The sequence below is a fragment of the Anser brachyrhynchus genome (assembly GCF_964034855.1).
Source record: "Anser brachyrhynchus genome assembly, chromosome: 2".
In the NCBI taxonomy this organism is placed as follows: Eukaryota; Metazoa; Chordata; class Aves; order Anseriformes; family Anatidae; genus Anser; species Anser brachyrhynchus.
The window spans coordinates 25,170,158-25,191,244 of NC_137695.1; the positions used below are offsets into that span (position 1 = coordinate 25,170,158).

Below are 21,087 nucleotides of genomic sequence, written 5' to 3' on the forward strand. Positions count from 1 at the left end.
GAAAACCTTTCCAAAAGAGACAAGGTTGAGCAGAGAAAAAACTTCCACAAGCAGTTTCTTTATAAATTTAATTCAAAACTCCCGAGCTGGAGCTCATGACCATTTATCACCACTCATGAACCAAACACCGTGTAAGAATCCTGCATAATGCAGTACAAAGGGAAACAGTCAGACATTTAACTTAATTAACGGCCCTTTTACACACGAGCATGTTATTTACAAAGGGAAGGTGGCCAGCCTATTGTTACTTTCATATTTACATCATGCTTTCAGAGATGATTATCTCTCAGAATTATTTGTTTTAAGCAAATTAGTTGTTGCCTTCCAAACCTCTTTTACAACCCATTCAAGTTAGACTTTTAACTTAGCGTGTTGATTTACAGAAGACTTTTCTACCAATATGGTTGTGGTCTGCCTCCCACTCAGCTGTCTAGTCACATTTTTTGTTTTAAATAATTACGTGGGCACTTTCACAAATCAGCCAAGCCCCCAGGCAGACTTTGACGTGATTCTGTTTGCAGTAGGACACCAAGCAAGTGCCTGCCCCGTTGGTACCTTGTACCCACTAGTCACAGTAATGGGATACAGGGCACGGTACAGAGTTTCACCCCTCGGTAGCTGGGTAAAAATTATTTTCAATTATTTTTCAGAAGCAAAGATTTTGGTTGGTAGAAGTAACTCATTTCTTCACCTTAAAGGGAGTCGCATGCACCTTGTGTAACACACACAGAAGACAGTTTCTCTTTCAAAAAATGCAGCAAGAAGGTGGTAGAACAAGCAGTTATACACAGCAGCATTAACTTGTGTGGGAAAACAAATGAAACAGCTGTAGAGGCACTGCAGGTGGCAGATTACTGTTGCTCTCCTACAGTAGAAGGAACAGTTTCCATTTGCCTTCACTTTGTTACAATTTTACTCACAAGTCTGTTAGTTTACACAACTTACGGTTTGAGCTCCAGGCTTTACAGAGACCTCCTCTTGTATCTGATAATGGGGTTATTGGGTGTATGTATCATTGTTGTGTAATTGATAGTTGGAAAATAGTCATTGATGAGGTCAAATTCATACAAACGAAGCAAGGTAGACCAAATCGTCTTAATCTGGACATAAGCAAAGTTTTCTCCGATACAGCGATGACGGCCTAGGAGGAAAGCCACAAAAGCAATTAGAATGTGTACTTATTACACCACCTTTGACAAATTAACTTCAGAAGTTTTCTGTGGACTGTAATTGTTTAAAAAGAAGCAATCTGAGGCTCTGAGCCTGCAAATGTACTTATGTCATTTATGAAAGCCTTGTTTTCTTAAGCTTTCACTCAAAATACTGTGGTTTATGCAAAGAGATTGTGCTCTGTTTTCACCAAAATGCATTAATTTATGCAACGCTGAGGAAGAGTTTGTAAAATTCAAAAAAAAGAGCATTGACTATACCCATACTGTGGTCTTATCTGCAAGCTGTTTGGGCAGTTATGCATATCTACATAGACTTCTCTCTCTGCCTTAAAATGACTTCATATTATGAATTTTTTACCTTGACTTTAAAAGACTTGAATAAACTCAAATGCAACATAGTAACAAAGATTTCTTTTTTCAATTGCTCCTCTGAGTCACTTATGCAACTATGACTAATGGAGAACTATCGCCTTCATTCTGTTAGCAGCACTTTCACAGTAAGAAAACTTCCAGGCAGCAAACGAAAGAAAAAAATCTCCTCAGCTACCACAGCACTGGGAGATGCTGTGGGACAGCGAGCACAAGGTGTACGTACTCACTCCAGGAAGCACATTGTTTCCTCACCACACACAGTTACTCACCAGCGCCAAAGGGAACGTACGCGAACTTCTCCCCCGCTGCTGGGTTATCCTGAAGGTAGCGGTCAGGCTTGAAGTCCAGCGCGTCTTTCCACGAGTCCCTCAGGCGGTGGTTGACAGTGGGAGATACACAGACCTGGTGGCCGGGGGGAATACTGTAGCCAGCAACAGTCTAGGAGGGAAGAGACAAGACCCCACACATCACCACATTTCTCTCTTTTTTTCTTTTGAGAGCACTACCTTAAGTTCTGTAATCACAGGACTCAAATCTCGGAAGAGATTTTGGCTAAGTCAGTTTGAAATCAATGCAGCACAGCAAATTTTATTTCAGATTTGTCTAGCTTATATTGTTATGTAACAGCAAGCCAAATTTTTCCAAGATAGCTATTTAAAATACCTGGCAAACCACAAGGCTTGGGGCTGCCATTTATAGATTAAGATCCCAAGCAAGAACGACAGTGAAAAGAAAGGATCAGTTCTGCTGAGTAAGAGGGGAAGGAGGGGCTACACCTTCCTCCAGCTCAGTGAGGTGTGGGACCAGGACTGACTTACTGTACACCTGAGTCTAGGTTATTAGGTATCCTGCAACTTAGTAGTGTACTCAGCTCACTTCTGCCTGTCTTCAGAGATAACAACTAGGCCTTAGTAGGGTTTTGTTTGCTTGTTTTGATTTCAGTTTATCTAGATTTTAGCTCGCATTATCCTGAAGTGTACCTTTCCAGATTTTCTTTAAAGTTTAAAACCTAGAGACAGCCTACAGCTCTTGTGGGCTCTACAGATGCAAGACCATGAGCCAGCACTGTGCCCTGCGGCCAGTGGCATCCTGGGGTCTATCTGAAGGATACAAACAAAGCAACAAACTGAAGACAACCAGCAGAGCACCAGGGTCTGTGACTTCTCTTCTCCTCACTCAAGCCGAGACTCCTGTGAGACTGGGGCCATTAAGTGCCAGACTTGCAGCAGGCATCTACCTCACTGCACGGTGTCCTGTGGTCACTGCTGGCTTGCTGCCCTTGTCCTTGGAGCGGGGAGGGACCAGCGCAGAGCAGGCTGTACATGGCTTTGCCCAGCCGGTCGGGAAACCCACCAAGGAGGGAGGTGCCACAGCCTCTACTCCACCCCTTACTCATCCTAACAATGTTTCCTTCCATCCGTGTGGGACCTCACCTATTTTGTCCCACTGCACACATCAGCGAGATGCCCAGCTCCAACCTGTCAGCCACCTCCTCGCAGGCACTGGGTGGCTGTTGCAGGGCCCCTCAGAGCCCTCCCTCCTCCAGGCTGAACAAAACCCATCCAGCCCCAGACCACCTCGGTGGCCCCCTGATCCCTACAGGTCATCAACACCTCGACTGCCCAGAAACCTGGACACCAGTATTCCTGTGAAGTTCACAAGCACCAAGCAGCACTCTTCCCACAATCAGCTCCGGCTACACTCCCACGGGTACAACCCAGAAGCCATCAGACCCTCACAGCCCGCAATACACGCTCCCATTTTTCCTTCTGTCCAGAGAGACACCTCCCACCCGGCCTCTTCCAGCCCTGTTCTCCCAAAGCAAAGCGAGAGCCAACAGGCGAGCTCACCTGGGGAGTTTTGGCCATTCTCATCATGGTCATTATAGGAGGTCTGAGCCTTAAAGTTTCTTTCAGACAGCGATCCAGCAAAGAGAGATCTTTGAGCTGCAAAGATAAAGTAAACGATGCATCAAGATATACCCACTTGCACAAAAAGGGTATTTTACACCATTTAAGAACAAATAAATAACCAAATCAAAGAACAAGCAGCTCATATTTACATGTGCTTCATTTGCTACCCTGACAATTTTTCCTTTGATTCATTTAAGGCAAGGAATTAAAGCGCTCTGACCAGTGCCATCAGTTCCTGTCTTATCTGGCCGATTTGTCTCACGAGTGCTTTCTGATGCCTGACTAAAAGAGATCACACCACATCCAGTTCCTCAGCAGGGATATGAGGATCTTCCTCCTCTATGCAGCAAATGTTTTGAATAGCGCTTGTAGTAAGTGCAGTTTCTATGTCAATGCTGATAAAAAATAGCAGCAGACTGAAAAGTTACTCAAAGAGACACAGGAGACATATTGGGAAACAGCGTTATCACTGACTGCTTGTCACTGATCACGATTCTAACACAAAGCACATGACTATATTTGACTTTTTTTTTTAAAATGAAAATCTAGAAGTTTAACAATATCCCTCAGGAATAACGTGACATACAGACCTGGTCATAAGTCAATGGTGGCAAGTCATCTCCACAAACCGCTTTCTGTTCTGCATAGCACTGCTCCTGTATCGATTTGTCTCTGGCTATGAAGAAGCCAAGCCAGGCACTGGTGGTGGAGGATGTGTGCTGCCCTGCCAGAAGCAACCCAATAAGCATCCCAGCTATCTCGTCATCTGTCAGCGGGCGGCCATCCCTGTTAGAGGGGTGTTAAGGGGTTAAAGGGTGTCAAGTTAAAGTTTCACTTCATCAGGTTTCCAGTTACAGCAGTGTTTACAATTTCTTCTAATCTACTTCGTCCTCCTCCTCCTGTGTTGTCCACCCTAAACGCAGCAGCTGAAGATCTAGCAGGAGGGAGAAGGGAGAACAGGGGAGGCAGACTCCCTGGGAGCCCTGAAGAAAATCATGCCTGCACAGCCAGATGTTGCTGAAAGTCTGAGAAGTCTAAGTCAGCATCTCTAAGTAAACTTTTTAGGAAGACAGCTAGGATCAATTGCTGGCAACTACAAAAAACGTCTTTCTCATTGTTTGGTAGACAGTTTTAAACTAAACAGCTCAAACCTGAAGTAAAATATCTGTATTTGCTTCTCTCTATATATACACTTTTCTTAAATGACAAGTCTTCAACCCCTTTGCTTACTTGTATGAAGCATCCAGTAGCGTTTGGAGCATGTCATCCTCCTTTTCCTCAGAATTCCGACGTTTCTGGATAACCTTGTAGAAAATATTCTTTATCTCTTTGTGTGCTCGATCTCGACGTCTGCGATTCAAAACACATCTGTTAGCAACTTTGTAAGAAGTAACACTAAATCCTTAGTAAGGATTTACCGGGATGTCTGGAAGATGGGAACAAAGGGGTTTGGATAAAATGCTTCAGTTGCTTCAGTCTCATTTCTGGTACCTGAAGCTCGGCAGAGGCAGCCAGCCGGGCAGCAGCCAGGCAGCGTGCGTGAAGCCCCCATCCAAATCGGCATAGAGCTGCGCCACCTTCTCGTTCAGCAAGCTTCTTATTTCCTTGCCATGTAGGCAATGACTTGCTGTCAAAATGATAAGTTCCGAAAGGGCTTCAAACAGATCTGAGGAAAGATTTGAAAGAAGAGTTACTGAAGATGTATTTTAGGCAAGATGTTATGGTTTACAGGCTACTACTTATTTGTATTTTGGAGAAGACAATAAATAACTGAATACATATTAATATTTTTAAATAGTTTTAGCTTGCTTTCCCTGGAATGAAGTATGTGATTTTAAATTTCTGTGATTTTCATCAGGTCTCTCTCATCTAATAACTTTTAAATTAGATCACTTGATTTCAACAACTTTTTTCTAGAGGTATTTTTCTAGATTTTTTTTCTAGGAAAGCTATCAATGCTTCCCAAGTAAACAATACAGCACAAGTCTAATCCTTAACAAAAGAAGCCACACAAAAACTTATACTTGATATCCAAATCCATGGGCACACAGCTAGTTTTGCTGCTCATTGAATCATTGTTACCTATTTCTGACACCAGTGTGCCACAGTGGGCTTGCGAGAGTACTGATGGGCTATGTCTAGCAGACATGGAAAGACAGCTGGGAATTAGAAGAATTCCACTCAGCTCCCAACCTAACAGTGTCACTTCCACAGCTGCAGCGCAGGTGATCAGAAGCTAAGATCTCTTACAGACACTACGGGAGGTCACACAGTATCTTTTCAAAAGGGCTAAGAAACAGTCACACTGAAGTGACTGGTACCATGCAAATCCAGCATGATGCAGCCAGCGACAGGTACGCTCACTATTGACAGACCAAGAAAGCATGAGTAGAACAGTCCCTAAGGCCCGTCAATGATTTTTCTGAGCAGCTTCACTCTCCAATAGCCTTAGATTTGATTAAACAAGAACTGCATTTTCCTTATTTCTTCTGATGTTCAGTACAGTTTTGTCTACATCATTTGTAATTTAATATTGCAGTAAATCATTCCCCAAAACATACTGTTATACCCTGCATCGACCTTCATTCCTTCCCAGAAAATCCAAGTAAAAATGCATCTGATCTTGCTTACTTTTTTCTCCACTCTCTCCCCATGCTTTGAAATACTCCCTTGTTTCTTCTTCGATCACAGATACATGCTGCTTAAACTGGGCGATATTTAGCCCAGTTTTGAGCATCTTCTTCTGTTCCAAAAATACCTAGGGGAATCAAAACAGAAGAAGCAATCAGAACAAGGATCATCATTAACAGCTTCATATTATTTGCATTACAACATAAAAGAGTAAAAAAGAGATTAGGTTTGTATGGTACAACAGATACCCAAATTTGAAGCAACAGGTAATATTCCATTTTTCACCTTTTTTTTTGTTTTTCAAGCAAAAGTTTAGTAACATCCAAGTAAAGTACTAGCTGATGGGATCAACAATTCTCTCTTGTACAGTGCCAAAACAGAAAATAAAACATTTTCTTTGTTAAGCATTAGTGCTGAAGCACTCAAGAGAGAAATATGGAATGCGCTTCATGTACCTGATTATCACCGACATACACAGACACGTAGCTGATCAGACCCATGCCTGCAGCGTTTGGGTTCAGTCTGTGTTCCTTGGTGTGCAGCCTCCTCACTTCCCCTTCCCTCGTGCAGAACCACCGCACCTCTGCTCCAGGGACACGCCGCTCCTTTACAAGGCCCCAGGATGTCACTGCCCACAAAGGCTGACCCAGAAGCACGAAGCAAGCCATTTCCTCGGGACATGGTAACCTTCACGTCCCTCTCACCTTCTCTTTTTTCTGCATATGGACTCACAGCTAATAAACCTACTGGTAAAAAGCTCACTGCTACGTGGGAACCATTCAGTGGGTCAATGGGACTCAAAGTTATTCAAATAATTTTGAAGCCCCAAGTATGGATTAGAGCATCTGTCCTACAGAGCTGCACTACACCGGGGACAACTGACCAAAGACTGCCGTCCCACAAAGGGCTCCCCATGCACTCTAAAGTTATTTACAGAAAAGAAGGCATAAAAAGAAAGGTCGCTTCCTAGGAACTTCCGTTTCCAGAAGGCAGTGGGGCTGCTGGAGGCACTCTGCCGCAGGCACACGCGCAGCAGAGCAGGGGACAGGCGCATTTTGCCCCACAGCGAGGTGGCACTGTCCCACACGATGGATGGCACTCGTCAGGGAGCACACCCTGTGTCATCGCAGTGCCGCTCCAAAAGAAACCACCAGCACAAGGCCTGGAGGGAGGAGACAGAGGGAACGTGAACTGATAACGCAGACGGTGCAGATCGACAAATCTAATTACCAGAATTACTGGTAAACAAGGAACTTCCTTTCAAAGAGTCCTAATTACATTCAAACAAGCAGTCAACTGTAAGGGGTGGTTCTTCTAAAGCAGGACTGGAAGCCCCTGTCAGACTGAGGAGGAGGAGACTAAGCAGCTTCAGCAGAGAGAAGGGGGCCCTAAAAGAAAGTCCTGGATGACCCACCATTGGCAGGATGCCCAACGAAGGTCTGAACAGCCCTCCAAACACCTTCCCAGATGTCTGACATCAAGCCACAGCAGTAGCACTACACAAAAAAAATTGTTCAGCTGTAGCAAAATGCACTCCGGGCACAACCAGCCATGCTACCTTGTTAGCTTCGTACAGGGGAACGTGTCTCTAGGGTTAATCAGTGCGTGCCAACAGCAAAATCCCTGCATCGCCCAGCCATGGAAAAAAAGTGGCCCAGGTGATTTTCTGAAAAAACTTAATTGTCAGAAATATAAAAGGAGAAGTCCTTCCACTACCAAAGGTATGAATGAAGGAGACTTATAACAGGCTCGCAAGGCTTACTGGGTGCTAAGATAAGTCTCCTGACTAAAGCAGAGCTTGAGCACACCCTTTGTGTAAGCCTAGGGACCTTATCTCAGAACAGAGCAGTAGGTGGTGGACACAGGGCTGCCTCTGCTACCAGCCTGCCCAGTTGCACAACAGACCGCGATGTCACCACACACCGAACAGACTGCCAGCGGAGCAAGTCTCTCCCACGAGAAGCAGATTCTGCAGCTTACATCTGTCCAGCACTACCAGCCACACACAGAGGCAAGGCAACAGCCAGCACTTAGCTCGGAAACCACGGCACATGACACGGCGACCTTCCTGCCAGACCCAGGCAGACTGCCCTCTGCAAACACACACAGCCTGATTTTGGTCCTAGCAAGACAAACCTCGTGGTGCCAATTGCCATGCCAAATCTATATGCAGGAGTAATAATTTGACATGAATGAGAAACTAGCGCTCAAAGCTCTCTCGGAAGGAAGACCCAATTGCTCACAAAGGAAACTGTGGTCAGTGACGTGTCTAAGGGAAGGAAAAGAATAAAGACCATCTACCAGTTTTCCTCTATGGTGGGATTCGGTGGTTTCTAAAACTAAAAATACTTCCAGACTAACGAACGGTCAGGTAGTAAATAACGTGCTCAGGCTCGATCATCCAAGTGAAAGTACAACTGCACCCTGCCTTCTGCCAGGATTGCACAGGAACAGCAAACCCCAGCACACCAAGCCAAGCATTCACAGCCGTCTAGTCAGAATTTAATTCTCCTAGCTTTCTTCTCGTTTTATACGTAAAATACATACCGCATTAGGGACATCATAAGCAACTCCCTTTCCAAAAACAGGTGTCGTCAACCGAGAGTATACATCCTCTGCATTCAGGTCTTCGTTTTTGCTATTGAAGAGCAGTGCAGCTGCATCACTACCCAGCAAGTAGGTAAATGTCTTGCCAACCATCGTGAAACTGAACACAGGTCCATACTAGGAGGAAAGAAGTAACAGTTTATTTTAAAAAAGTAGGAACATGAATCATGCAATCATTTTCTCTTTATGTACAAGCTTCTACAAATCATTATTCCTCTAAGAAACAGTTAGAGATCTAATAAAGATAGAAATATTTTAAACCATATTTAAATTCTTCTCTCAATAGACTTATTAGTGATATAACTAACGTGTCATCTTGCAAACTGTAAAACCATTACGTTTAAAAAAAAATCAGGGAAAAAAGTGATACCATGAGAACTGGCAGAGAGACTACAAGACATGCAGCAGCCTCCAGTAACCTACAAATGCTGTCTTGGAAAAAATCCGGATTTGGAGTTATGCACTGATAATTAAGAGCAAATAAGATTTTAAACATTAAATGTCAACTCTAACAGATGCTCACATACTAAACTTGTCTTTCTCCAAGCTAACCAAGCTAAGATTTAAGCTTATGACTCCAGAAAGTTTTAGACAATATGAAACATATCAATACATCTGACTTTATTGGAATAAAGGCTCTACTGCCTTAGACCCTTTCTTTTGGGCTGTTTAAATCACCAAGGTTTTATGCACCAGCCCTTTTAACATTGCTGAGCACCTTAAGAGTCATAAAATCACCTACAGAGGCAGTCAGCATATTAGGAAAGAGTGAGCTTAGAAGTTCCCTGTTAATGCAAAAAATAACATCGTGAAAATGGATTTTCAATTAACTTGTGATTCAACTACAATTTAATTCAACAGTCTGAAGAAACCACAGCCTACTGTGCATGCTCCATTCCATCTTCAAGGCAGTAAGAGAGACTGAACAGTTTTTAAACAGAACTTAATAAATACACAAAAGCATTTCGGCACACACTGAGCCATTCATGTAAGAAAACCTACCTTGTCGTAAGCGTTTTCCAGAAACTCAATGGGACTTTTTCCAAATGCTATCGCATGCCCAAGGAAAGGGATGTTTGATGAAATATAGGGCGGGTATTTCTGAGGAAGAAAGAGAAGAGTAAATACTGAATTTTCTTCAGAGACTGATGAGATGTCTCTGAAGACAGGCGGGGCGCCCGCAGCTGGCCCAAAGCACCCGGCGCCGCCGCCCCCCTCCGCAGCCGTCCCCAGGCAGCCTCCCCAGGCCCCCCCGGCTGCGTTGAGCCCTCTCCCGGCCGGCCTCCACCACCTCCTTCCCCGGTCCCCCTCCCGGCTCGCACCCGCTGCTCGGAGCCGACGTGCCGCCGGTAGCCCAGCTGCAGCAGGTAGCCCAGGCTGAGGGCGAAGGCGGAGGCGGCCAGCGCCAGGGACAGGGGGTTGCCGACGGCCACCCGCTCCAGCAGCGAGCCGCCGACCTCCAGCAGGCTCAGCATCGCCTCACGGGTAACGGCCGGCCGGCCGGGCGCCTCACGGATAACCGCCGCCTCACCGGTAACCGCCGCCGCCTCACGGCCAACGGCCGCCCGCGCGCCGCGGGTGGGGCGGGGGGGGCGGGGGGAGGTGTCGGGGCCCGCCCCCCCCGCGCTGGGCTGATCTCTGCCCATGTGACGCCTGCCGCCGGCCGGGCCAATGGCGGCCCGCGCGGCACGGGGTGACGGCGTCTGCAGGGCTGCCGCGGGCGCCATTGGGCGGCTGGCGGGGAGGCGGGGACGGGGGCGGGGAGGAGGGGGCGGTGCGCGAAATGGCGCCGGGGGGGAGGGTGGCCTTGTCTGTGGGGGCGGGCGTTGCCTGGGGGGAGCCCCGCGGTGCTAAGGGGCCGGGCCGCTGCCGCACGGCACCAGCGGTTAATTTCGGGCCCCGTGTGGGCGGTCGGACGGCGGGGAGCTCGGGCAGCAGCTCTGCGGGGTTGTGCCTTGGTGCCTCTCCGCGGGAGCTGCGCCTGAAGCAGCAGCAGTAGGGGAGACGGGCGGCCCAGAGCGCGGCTCACCAAGGAGGGGCACCGGCACGGCCCGAGGGCAGCACTGGAGGCGCCCCCCGCACCGAGGTCTGACCATCGGCCCTGAAAAAGGGACAAGCCACGGGACGAGGGAAGCGCGCTTCGTGTGCTGGGTCCCGAAGAGGTGCTTTCTCTGCGGGCCTGTGCTCAGAAGGCTTCCCTGCACCCTCGTGGCGCTGCCACCGGCTGATCCTGCCACTTGAGGATGAAGGGGTAAACATCACCTCTCCAGAGCAGAGCAGCAGGAAAAGGGTGTAATTTTTAAAATGTAGGGAAAAAAAAAGTCCAGAAAGGTGACCAGAAGCAGAAGGTAGGACAGGTAAGGATACGGAGGACTGTGAGCCAGAAGTTTCAGCACAAGATGAAAGGGCACCGGAAAGTCACAAGAACAACCTGAGGGCTAGCGGTCATTACCAAATGATAGGAAGGCAGGGCATCTGGCCTTACACAGCCTGAGGTGAGGTCAGGCTGATATTTTGAGTATATTTTTCCACGTGCCTTAGCAAAGTTTCCAGGAGGATCTGCTCCATGATCTTGCTGGGCACAGAGGTGAGACTGACTGGCCTGTAGTTCCCTGGGTCTTCCATTTTCCCTTTTCAAAAAAGGGGGTTACGTTTTCCCTCTTCCACTCAGTCGGAACTTCACCAGACTGCCACAGCTTCTCAAATATGATGGACAGTAGCAACTACATCTGCCAGTTCCCTCATGGATCCGTGGATGTATCTCGTCACGTCCCATGGACTTGTGTGCCTTTAGGTTCCTTATGAGGTCTCAAACCTGGTCTCCTACATGGGCGGTTCTTCATTCTCCCAGTCCCTGCCTTGGCCTTCTGCAGGTTGGGCTATGTGGCTGAGCTCTTGCCTGTGAAGACTGAGGCAAAAAAGTCATTGGGTGACCAGGTCTCCTGTTTCATTCTGGAGAGGGCCCACAATTTCCCTGTTCTTTTTATCACTGATGTACCTATAGCAGCCTTTCCATTATATCCATTAAGGCAACATGTTATCCTTCTGGACTCCCAATTCCCTGTTTCCAAACACAAACCTCCTGTATGCTGCAATTACTGGGAAACAGCCTACTTCTTCCTGCTCTAAAAAGTAAGCTAGAAAGATGCTCAGAATGCTCACTGTATTTTCATACAGCCTCGGAGAACACTAAAATTTGTTGCAAGCAACATGCTAAAACCATGAACATTTTTTTTCTGTTTATAAACATTATTCAATAATTTAAGATGGGAATTTCACAGCACTGAATAAAACAACTTGATGTAATAGATTCGAGATCTACTAACGTTTTCATAAGTTTAAGTACATTTTTTAACAAAACGACCACTTTGGAAATCAAAGAGGTGCATTTTTGATTTTTATTTTTTTGCACAAGCAATCTTTAAAAGATTAGACAAGCTAATACAAAATCATGAATGACTTTCTAAAAACAGGCTGAGTTCTCATGATATGGTACGATCAAAGTGAAAATAATTTCAGGGATAAAAAGAGTGGCAACACATGCCTTTGTTCTGTTCATAAGTACTCTTTGTACGTTCCTTGTTTAGAATTTCACCATTTGTGAATAGAGTTTTAAAGCTTTCACTTTGTTGGTTAGATCACACATGCCTGTCATTACTAGTATTCTGATCAGTTTATCTACCATTTCAGCATAAGTGAGGTCTTGGTTTTCACTGATCCAAATGTCCAGTGCCTTGATGATTTTCTCCTTCAACTTAAGAGTCCTGTTAGGAAAAGAAGTTATGAAGTAAATGTCTGAGAGAAAAAAAAAAAAAGAAAAAAAAGAGATTTGTAGATATTTACTAAATTTTACATAGATATATCTACTCTGTATTTAACAGAAAATGTACCACGAATTCTTTAATCAAAATACTGTGTATTAACTTCATAAAATAGCAATGACAAGGGAAATGGGAAGGAAAACCAACAAGATACTGTTACAACTACCTGTAACTAACCTGGTATTTTCCAGAGACTTGATGTCAGCCTGACGAAGTTGCAGTTTCTGACAGAAAAATTCAAAATCTTCAGAAGCAACGTTGTCAGCAATCACTTCTATCATCTTACGCAGTATCTTCTCTAAATAGAAACATATAAAGCAGTATTGCTAATTAAATAAAATTGCATATCTTGTCTAACATGTTTTGTAAATGCTGTTTATCTGCTTCGGGGTTTTTTTAATACCAAACATCATTTTCCAAGGTGATGTCACCATCCTGGAGGATGTATCATCATCATCATCATCATCATCATCATCATCATCTCTCCCTCATAACCCTGCTGGGGGCGGGGAAATTGAATACTCCTCATCTCAGGGAGGCCCTGCCTTCAGCCAGAAAGGTTGTAAGGCTCCAGCACACTGGTTTTGGTCACTGCCACGTTATGGGTGCTTTTCATTTTCTTCAGTTTGAAGCAGCCTGAGTTATGAGAATAGCAGGGTGGGGAGGTACAGCACCGAGAACACTTTTTACAGTACTCATCTGCCTCACAGCTCAGCTCACCACCAGTCAAGAGTGAACCAGATTGTCAAAGCAACTGTGTGTATCCGAACAGCTCATATATGCTAAGAATAAAAAATTTTCTCTCCCTTATGTGACTGAAAACAAGTGTTACACCTGACAGGATTAGAGTTCATTGCATTTACACTGCATGAAGTGAGGAAGCAGTAGTTACAATATTCTTTTCTCTTTGATCTTCATCAAGTTATGAAAGGACCACGCAGCTCAGCAAAATCAGTGAGGAATAAGGGAACAGGCAGCACTCCATCCTTCCTGTGGGCAACCTCCAGAGCCAGGGATAATAGCAGGGCAGTAATACCGAGGTAATTTCTTTTGGAATGGCCTATCCACAGAATGCAGCATAAAGGCTGCCGTTCCTTGGATGGGAGGAATGCATGAAAGCTTCTCCTGCAGCAGGAACTCTCAGTAGGTGAAGATGGACCGGGCAACCCACCACGGTCAGTAAAGTCTGTGTCATGCCGCACTGGGTGACTCCAGATACAAAGTAGATCTGGACCACTGTCGTTGGCCACATAGTGCACAGCCACTGACGCTTCACTGCTGATCTCCAAACTCACAACCAGCTTCTTGGGTAGCACATGGAACAGAGGAACATTCTCAGTGAACTGACCACTTAGAGGTGGCTACAAGGGCACAGGAGGGAAGCCCTATTACTATTCCTACTTCCCTATTACTATTGTACCCTACTTCCTTACGCACGTTATAAAATGTCCAAGTTTTCTTTTGCCTGTGCTTGCATGGTTCCCTTCTACCTCTCGGTTACAGGAGACTACAGAAATACACAGGTCATTAGAGGTGATGCCATGTCCCCTGGGTGTCAGGACACCCACAGGATCTGACGTTCCACCTTCTCCAAACAAGCACCTGGACATGGTCTCCATAGAAAAAGTCTAGGCTAAGTGTTCTCATACACAGTTTGGTCTAGGGAAGATGTCTGGGGAGGACAATCACTGGCAAAAGCATAGCATATTCTCTATCTCTGGGCTCTGTCAAGAATTTACATACTTATTACCTATGCCTCCAGAGTCCACGGACAGAGGCATGGATGGCTTCCCCTGTGCCAGCCAGGCAAAAAAGGAGTCTCTGCTTGAGGATCTACTGGAATACAGTCCACCATCCAGAATCACCATCTGCAATGACTGGGAGCACAGGGCTGCCTCTCAGAGGCGTAAGGCTGACCCAGGAGTAGAGCAGCAGGTAGGCAGTGCCTCCTGGCTGAGATGCACAAGGAATCTGGAAAGCACACACCAACACTTCCTTCCTGTGCTTTGGCAGCACCTTCCCTGAGCCTCCTCCTCAGGAGGACCCTATCGCAGCCTTCATCCCAGGTGAGGCATCTGAGCCCTCAGGCTGTGGAAACATGCCCACCTCAGTTACAGTAATGTCTCTGTTTGGTTTTAGTCTTCTGTCTGTCAATACCCTCTTCTGTCTTCTCTGGCTTTGAAGGTTTGGCTGTGTTTTCTCTCCTTTATCTTTTTTTTTTTTCCTGGTCACTGCTTTCTAGGTTTGAGTTGTGAGTTCTCTTTTTTAAAAACATTTGAGCAACCGTGTTAGCCAACATTTTCTGTTTTGGTAAATCTTAACCACTAAAATTATATTTTGATGTCAAAATCCTTAGTAGCACTGGGATAACATCTGGTACGCCTTCGGTGTTTTATAGTTAATGACGTGTGGGCAGGCCATAGGGAAGTCAGGATATAGATAGATACTGAGATTTTGCATTCTCAAGAGCAGAAAAAGAGCTAGAGAAGGTAAGAAAGGAGTAAGATGCTATTCTACTCTCAATACAAATCAGCCCTCTGGATGCACAGAACTGATGTAACTTCAAGCTTGCGTATTTCATTTAGCTGTGTTTGGCTTTCTGGTCTGAATACAAAGGCCAAGACCCCAATTTCCATTTTTGGCTGTCAGCTTCCATTTCTGAAGAGTCCTAATGCAATAATAGAATCCTTGCTCTTAAACTACAGGTTTCTTATCAGTGACCTCATGCAACCCCCCATACAATAATAACAAATAAATTCTTGGTGATTTCTCTGTCTAAATGATGCCTGCAAAGGAAGCACACGAACATTAATCATAATTCCAATATTGCTGATACTAACAAAAATCAGCGAGGAACAGAACCAGAACCAGTAACAATACTGCCTTCTGAAAACAGCTAAGTGGAGTTTCGACAGCTCCTACAGCAGTTACCTTTAACGCACAGAGGTACCTCTATTTCTTCTTAACATACCATCTCTTTCATTGGCACTTTCCAGATAGCACAGAATGGGATGCAGTTGCTTTCCTCTACACAGGTCTTTCAGTGGCTCAAACAGAAAATTTCCGTCAAAGTTTATATCTTTCAGCAAATGAAGGTGATGAAGACCAGCAGGCAAAGATTTCAGTCGATTTTCTGTTGAAGTACATAGGCATACTTAATTACATCTGCAGTGCATTCATCTAAAGAAGCTTGGGACACGTCAGGGAAGAGATTTTTTTTTTTAGTTTTAATTATGAACTCAGCATTGCATAAACATAAGGGAAGACAAATTTTGCCTCAGAGAATTTACAGTTTGGGGATTTGACTGAAATAGCAATAAAATTAAGGATTTCCTTCTCTGATTTCATGGTCTACTATACTGGCCTGATGGCCTACTACACTGTGAAACTGAGAGAGAATCTTGTAGAAGTTAACGCTGGCATTATGAAAATTATTCTTCGGGGAGAAATGAAGGAAAGAAAGGAAATCAGCTGATGCACAGAAAGTAAAAAGTTACAAGTAGCTGTAAAAATGAGAGTGACAAATACAGGGGAAGAAAATGAAGGGAGAGCTAGAAAGTTCAGTAATGAGAAATCTGGGCAACAAAGGCAGAGACGGATGGAAACAAGCAAAGAGGCAAGCAGAAATGGGGTTAAGCAAAATGTTACAAAAAGGAGTCACTATCAGCATAATGCAGTAGAAAAGTAAGTGAAGAGACATGGAGGAAGGACAATATATCATAGCAATAAAAGATGAATTCAAAACTGCAAGCCTGGCTTATAGCAGTGTATAAAAGGTGTCCTCGGTCCATAGGATTTTAAATGGTATCAGTCAGAAAACATCTGAATAAATTCCCAAAGCACCCCAGCTGCCTGTAAAGCACAGCAGCTAGGCAGGAAGGGATCATTTCCAGGGATATTTCAGCTAATGCTGACCATGCAGCTTCCCAGGCTAACAAGGCAGGAGCTCCTGTCTCTACGTGACAGTGTGCTGAGCCATGAGTTTCAGCCTGCAGTGAGCAAACACAGGGTGGAACATGGAAGCTGTGTTGATGCAGCTGAGATATACCTGAGATAACACGCTGCGCAGGGCTCTGCTTCATGCCCATCTTTTTGTCCTAGCATTTTTAACAGTCACTTGACAACCCAGTAAATCCTCCACACAGGAAAAGGACAACAGACTGTATTATACCAGCACTACCAGTTAGAAATCTGAACACAAAGATAAACGTTCTTTGCAACAGAATAATGTCAGTCCTAAAAATGGTAGGTCCCTGCAGAATAAATTTTGTAGTGATTGGTGCTCTGTGTATGTCAGGCCTTTATCTGCCTGATGATCGCACCTGCAAAAATCATGCCCCTTAAGAAGGTTTCAGAGGGGGGTTACGGAAGGTTCACAGCTGTGTTAAAAGATACTTGGTTAGAAGCCATGGCAGGTAACAGCAGCATACATAAAAAAAATAGAAAGCTGTATTTCTCTCAGTTGTTTCATCACCTTCTCATCTCGTGATATGTTTATAATCATCAGGGGCACAGTTCAGTGCTTAAATGCCACTAATGGATCGAATGCCTGCTACTTACCACTCAGATCAAGGTGCTGGAGATTTCTTAGCGATGTAATAGACTTGGGGAGCTGGCTGATATCATTATTATTTGCAATTAAATGGACCAAATATTCCAGTTCCCCTATGCTGTCTGGCATTTCCTTTAATGCATTATGGGATATGTCAAGCTCCCGGAGGCAAACCAGTTTAGATAGCTCCTCTGGAATTTGAGTTAACTGATAGAGAAAGAAGACAATTCATTTATTTTGATATGATTTCTCTTATGTGAAAAGTTAGAAAGGTAACTTTCCTGCAGGCAAAATTACATCCCATAATTTAATTCCAACAATAAAAGCTTCTAAACTTCAATTCTAGTGGAAGCTAATTTAGTATTTTCCAAGAAGAATACGGATGCTGAGCACAAAATTTTGCAGCAAAACTTCTAGACACAATAATAGATGGCAATAAAAAAACATGCCTCCATAGCAGGAGCTTCAGGAGAAATTCTTTTGGGCATTGTTATCATTAATAACTCATTAATGAAAACTTTTACCCTCTCAGAACACACAAATGGTTTTTTCAGCCTCTTGGGTATGAAGCATATTTTTCTTCCATTTGGTTCTTACCTTGGTCTTTCCTAATTTTTATTTTCCTCCTAGGAACTTTAACTGTTCTCCAGATACTGTCGAAACTAGACCTACAGCTCCCTGAGAAATGAACGTAAGCTCACAGACCTTTTGCTCTCGTCTCTGAAGAAGGTAAGCCCTTGGTAGACATCATAACCACACTTGAAATCATACAAAGAAATCTGAGTCTTTTCTGAAATGCTGATTTTGCAAATTCTGGTGAAAGGAGAGATTAAAATGCTTAACTTTTGAAATGAGTGAGCCAAGGACTGTGTGTATCAGTATTTGTCTTAGAAAGATGTTTACTTTCAACTGGCAATGCTAGCACAGTGCCATTTTATTTATGACAACCGCTATCTGCTTTTTTAATCAGAAGACAGGTCAGACAGGTTTAGATTTCCTCAGGAGGGGTTTTTTTTTCCTGCCTCATTCCTTAGTATAAAAAAAAATAACTTTGGATTTTAGAAATGTGAAGCAATTATCTGTGCTATAAGCAATCAGAGAAGCAATATAGTTTTTCTTGTTTCAATTAGTCAAACTTCAATGCACTTCTAATGTTAAGACATTTGATACAAGTTGGAAGGATTTGTTCATTTTACAGAGAGGAATCCTGGAGGCAGGCTTATCTACGAAACTCTAGCTAGTCATTTTGTCTCTTAGCATCCACTGGCAAATAGAGCAATTTGTACCAGTACTGGAAGAATAAGGAATATACGGTTTACTTCAGGTCTGTCTTGATTATCAAAATATCACTTCAAGATATACCTAAATAACACCATATAAAGTAAGGTTCCTATCTAATAATTCTAAATAAACGTGCATCCTAATAGATTTCTGTCCAGTTCTGATATTAAAAATAGATAAATACATTTCCCTCTATGTTTACTCTAGGTGTCTTCAAACACAGGAGCTTTAGCCTGTGTTAGGAGAAAGTGTCTTTATAATAATTCTGCAGCATGACAATCTGTGAGTTTTCTTACCTAAAGGAAATGACCTCTTACCTTCAACCCATGCATTTGAGACAGGGTCAATTTCTCCAGTGAGGACAGATGACATATTTCAGAAGGAAAAGATGCAAACTGGTTGTCTGATACATTTAAGTCTTTGATCGCTTCCAGATTGCTAATTTTTAAAGGAATAGTCTTTATCTGATTATTTGAAATGTCAAGTGCTTTTAAAAACTTTAAAGTACACAGCTCTTCAGGAAATGAGTCAAACTTGTTATGGTGTAAAAGCAGCACCCGGAGAGCCTTCATCTCAGATACCACTGCTGGTATGTTACTGATTTCATTCTCACTTAAATCCAAGTAAACTAGTTTTGTAAGGCTGCACAAGCACGCAGAAAATGAGGACAGTTTATTTTTGTTTAATTCTAGATGCTCCAAATCTTTAATGTCGGAAATCCCAGGTATTATTTCTGAAATAGAGTTGCCACTAAGATTTAAGTATTTAAGATCAAATAGCGCGCACAATGCATTTGGAAACTGAGAGAGCTTATTATAGCTGAGGTCAGCTTTGGTTATCTGTATGCAATCTTTTAATTCAACAGGAATGTGTGTCAATGCATTTCCTGAAAGCTCTATCTTGGAGAGGTCTTTTAAATAGGATACTTGCTCATCCAGTGAGTCCAGCTGATTCCTACTTACAGAAAACTCCTTTAGATTTCTAAGTCTGTGGATATTAGCAGGGAGCTGGGTTAACTGATTATCGTGTATAATGAGATGTTTCAACATGGTACAGTTGCAAAGATTATCTGTAAGGCTTTTGAACAAATTTTTTGCAAGGTTCAGAAACCTAAGTTCTCTTAAATTCTCCACTTTATCTGAAAGAAACTCCAGTTTGTTATCATCAGCTCTGAGTTCTTTCAGTTTTGTTAACTGGAAAAACTGCACAGGCAAAAATATAAGCTTATTGTTACTAATTGAAAATTCTTCTAGTTTCTTGAGCTCTTTAATATCCTTTGGTAAACTCTGAATCGAGTTCTGACATATGCTGAGTTTTACTAGATTAGGAAGGTAGCAGAGAACCCTTGGAAATATTGAGAAGTGATTGGAATCAATGTTGAATACCTTCAATTTTTCCATGTCAGCCATGGCATCTGGCAAAGTTTTCAGCTTGTTCCCAGCAAGCTCTAATGTTTCAAGGCTTCTCAGTGCAAAAGGAAATTCGTCCATGTTGTTGTGATTGAGAAAAAGTTCCTTAAGATTTACAAGCTTTGAAAATTCTTTAGGGAGATACAGTAACTGGTTGTGACTGACATTCAATACTGTTAATTTATGAAGAAATGATATTTCTGGTGGCAAACACGTCAGTCTATTTCTTTCAAGTAACAGGATCTCCAGATTAGTTAGATTTCCTACATTTAAATGTAGTGTTTTTAGTTCATTGTTGTGTAAGAACAAGCGTTTCAAATTTTGGCTTTCAAAAGTGAGCAGAGGCGTATCCTGGAGTCCTTTATCATTTAGTCTAAGTGTAAAATTCTCATCTTTTTCTTCAGGCATCAAAAATGTTGATCCTTTTTCAGCACTTTCAGGATTCTCTGCTGACGATAATGTGTCTGGTCTGGCATCTGCATTGACAGCTTCTGAAAGCTCTTGGTTCAGTTCCCCGGTGTCATTTGTATCTGATGCAAACGTGAGCTTCCTCACACCTGCTTCAGGGACACCCTGAGGCACTGTGGAAGCATTTCTCTCAGCTGAGGATTCATATTCATGCTTTTTTCCAGGTATATCACTTTTTGATTCATTTTCCATCATTTTACGGCTTTCCTGATCTGCTTTAGGAACTTCATGTGACATTTCAACTCTAACTTTTCACGGTTGGGGCAGCTGCTTCAGGACTCTCTGCTGAATTCAACAGGTCTTCCTGTCTATCATTGTCAGGAATTGCATGGAAGTTTTTGTTTAATCCTTCTGTATTTAGACTATGTGGAATTTAATCTTCTTCCTTCTCCCGAGACATTGGTTCTTCTTCTGGATTGGCAATTGATTCTTACTGCTATTTTTTAAGAAACCAAAGTGTAAGCATGAAGTCTATATGGAATAATAAATGTTTTGACATTGGCAGATTGAGCTAGCAATTGTATAAGAACTTAATAAAAATCTAGATTTTTTTTTACATATTTGTGAACTTTCCCACTTCTTTGTTTACCCAAAATAGGAAATTATTTTACTGCACTGCTTGTTACTTTAATATAATACCTTGTTTTTCTATACAACACTACAGATCATAAAATGTACGTCACAACTGTGTCGTTTGTTGCTAGAGATTTCATGGAATCAACAGACTCATTAAATGCAGTTTTTAATTTAAGAATCTTTGAGATGTTTCTTTGCCTATATACAATATTTAGGTTAGTAGCATCTCATGGTTAAAATATATATAATACATCTTTTAAGAAACAGGACCCATAATTTAGGCTA

General features: G+C 43.3%; 2 protein-coding genes across 3 annotated transcripts; both read right to left on the reverse strand.

The window, feature by feature from the left end:
• Positions 1-54: 54 nt before the first annotated feature.
• On the reverse strand, positions 55-10,338 carry CYP51A1 (cytochrome P450 family 51 subfamily A member 1). The gene is made up of 10 exons (XM_080582564.1): positions 10,018-10,338; positions 9,698-9,796; positions 8,636-8,812; positions 6,089-6,215; positions 4,949-5,123; positions 4,688-4,807; positions 4,048-4,243; positions 3,395-3,490; positions 1,814-1,982; positions 55-1,141 (listed from the first exon to the last, which is right to left on the reverse strand). Exons 1-10 carry the CDS (start codon positions 10,168-10,170, stop codon positions 963-965), a joined length of 1,491 nt encoding a protein of 496 aa, XP_080438690.1. The 5' UTR covers positions 10,171-10,338; the 3' UTR covers positions 55-962.
• Positions 10,339-12,079: 1,741 nt separating this feature from the next.
• Positions 12,080-20,463, reverse strand: LRRD1 (leucine rich repeats and death domain containing 1; the record flags this gene model as incomplete). 2 transcript variants are annotated; one of them, XM_080582552.1, is made up of 5 exons in its annotated part: positions 12,080-12,459; positions 12,694-12,814; positions 15,488-15,649; positions 17,077-17,275; positions 18,667-20,463. In XM_080582552.1, the coding sequence occupies 5 exons, from the start codon at positions 20,461-20,463 to the stop codon at positions 12,279-12,281; spliced, it is 2,460 nt and encodes an 819-aa protein (XP_080438678.1). In that variant the 3' UTR covers positions 12,080-12,278. The 2 variants fall into 2 exon arrangements, with proteins under 2 accessions (XP_080438678.1, XP_080438679.1); XM_080582553.1 differs by lacking the exon at positions 12,080-12,459 and having other exon boundaries at positions 12,693-12,814; positions 15,448-15,649.
• Between the last annotated feature and the right edge of the window lie 624 nt (positions 20,464-21,087).

Excerpts from the sequence above, each read along its gene's own strand:
- CYP51A1 (XM_080582564.1), bottom strand. The coding sequence starts at position 10,170 with ATGCTGAGCCTGCTGGAGGTCGGCGGCTCGCTGCTGGAGCGGGTGGCC. Across the intron at positions 9,797-10,017 it reads ACGTCGGCTCCGAGCAGCGG|AAATACCCGCCCTATATTTC; the intron begins GTGCGAGCCGGG and ends TTTCTTCCTCAG. Across the intron at positions 3,491-4,047 it reads CACCATTGACTTATGACCAG|CTCAAAGATCTCTCTTTGCT; the intron begins GTCTGTATGTCA and ends TTATCTTTGCAG.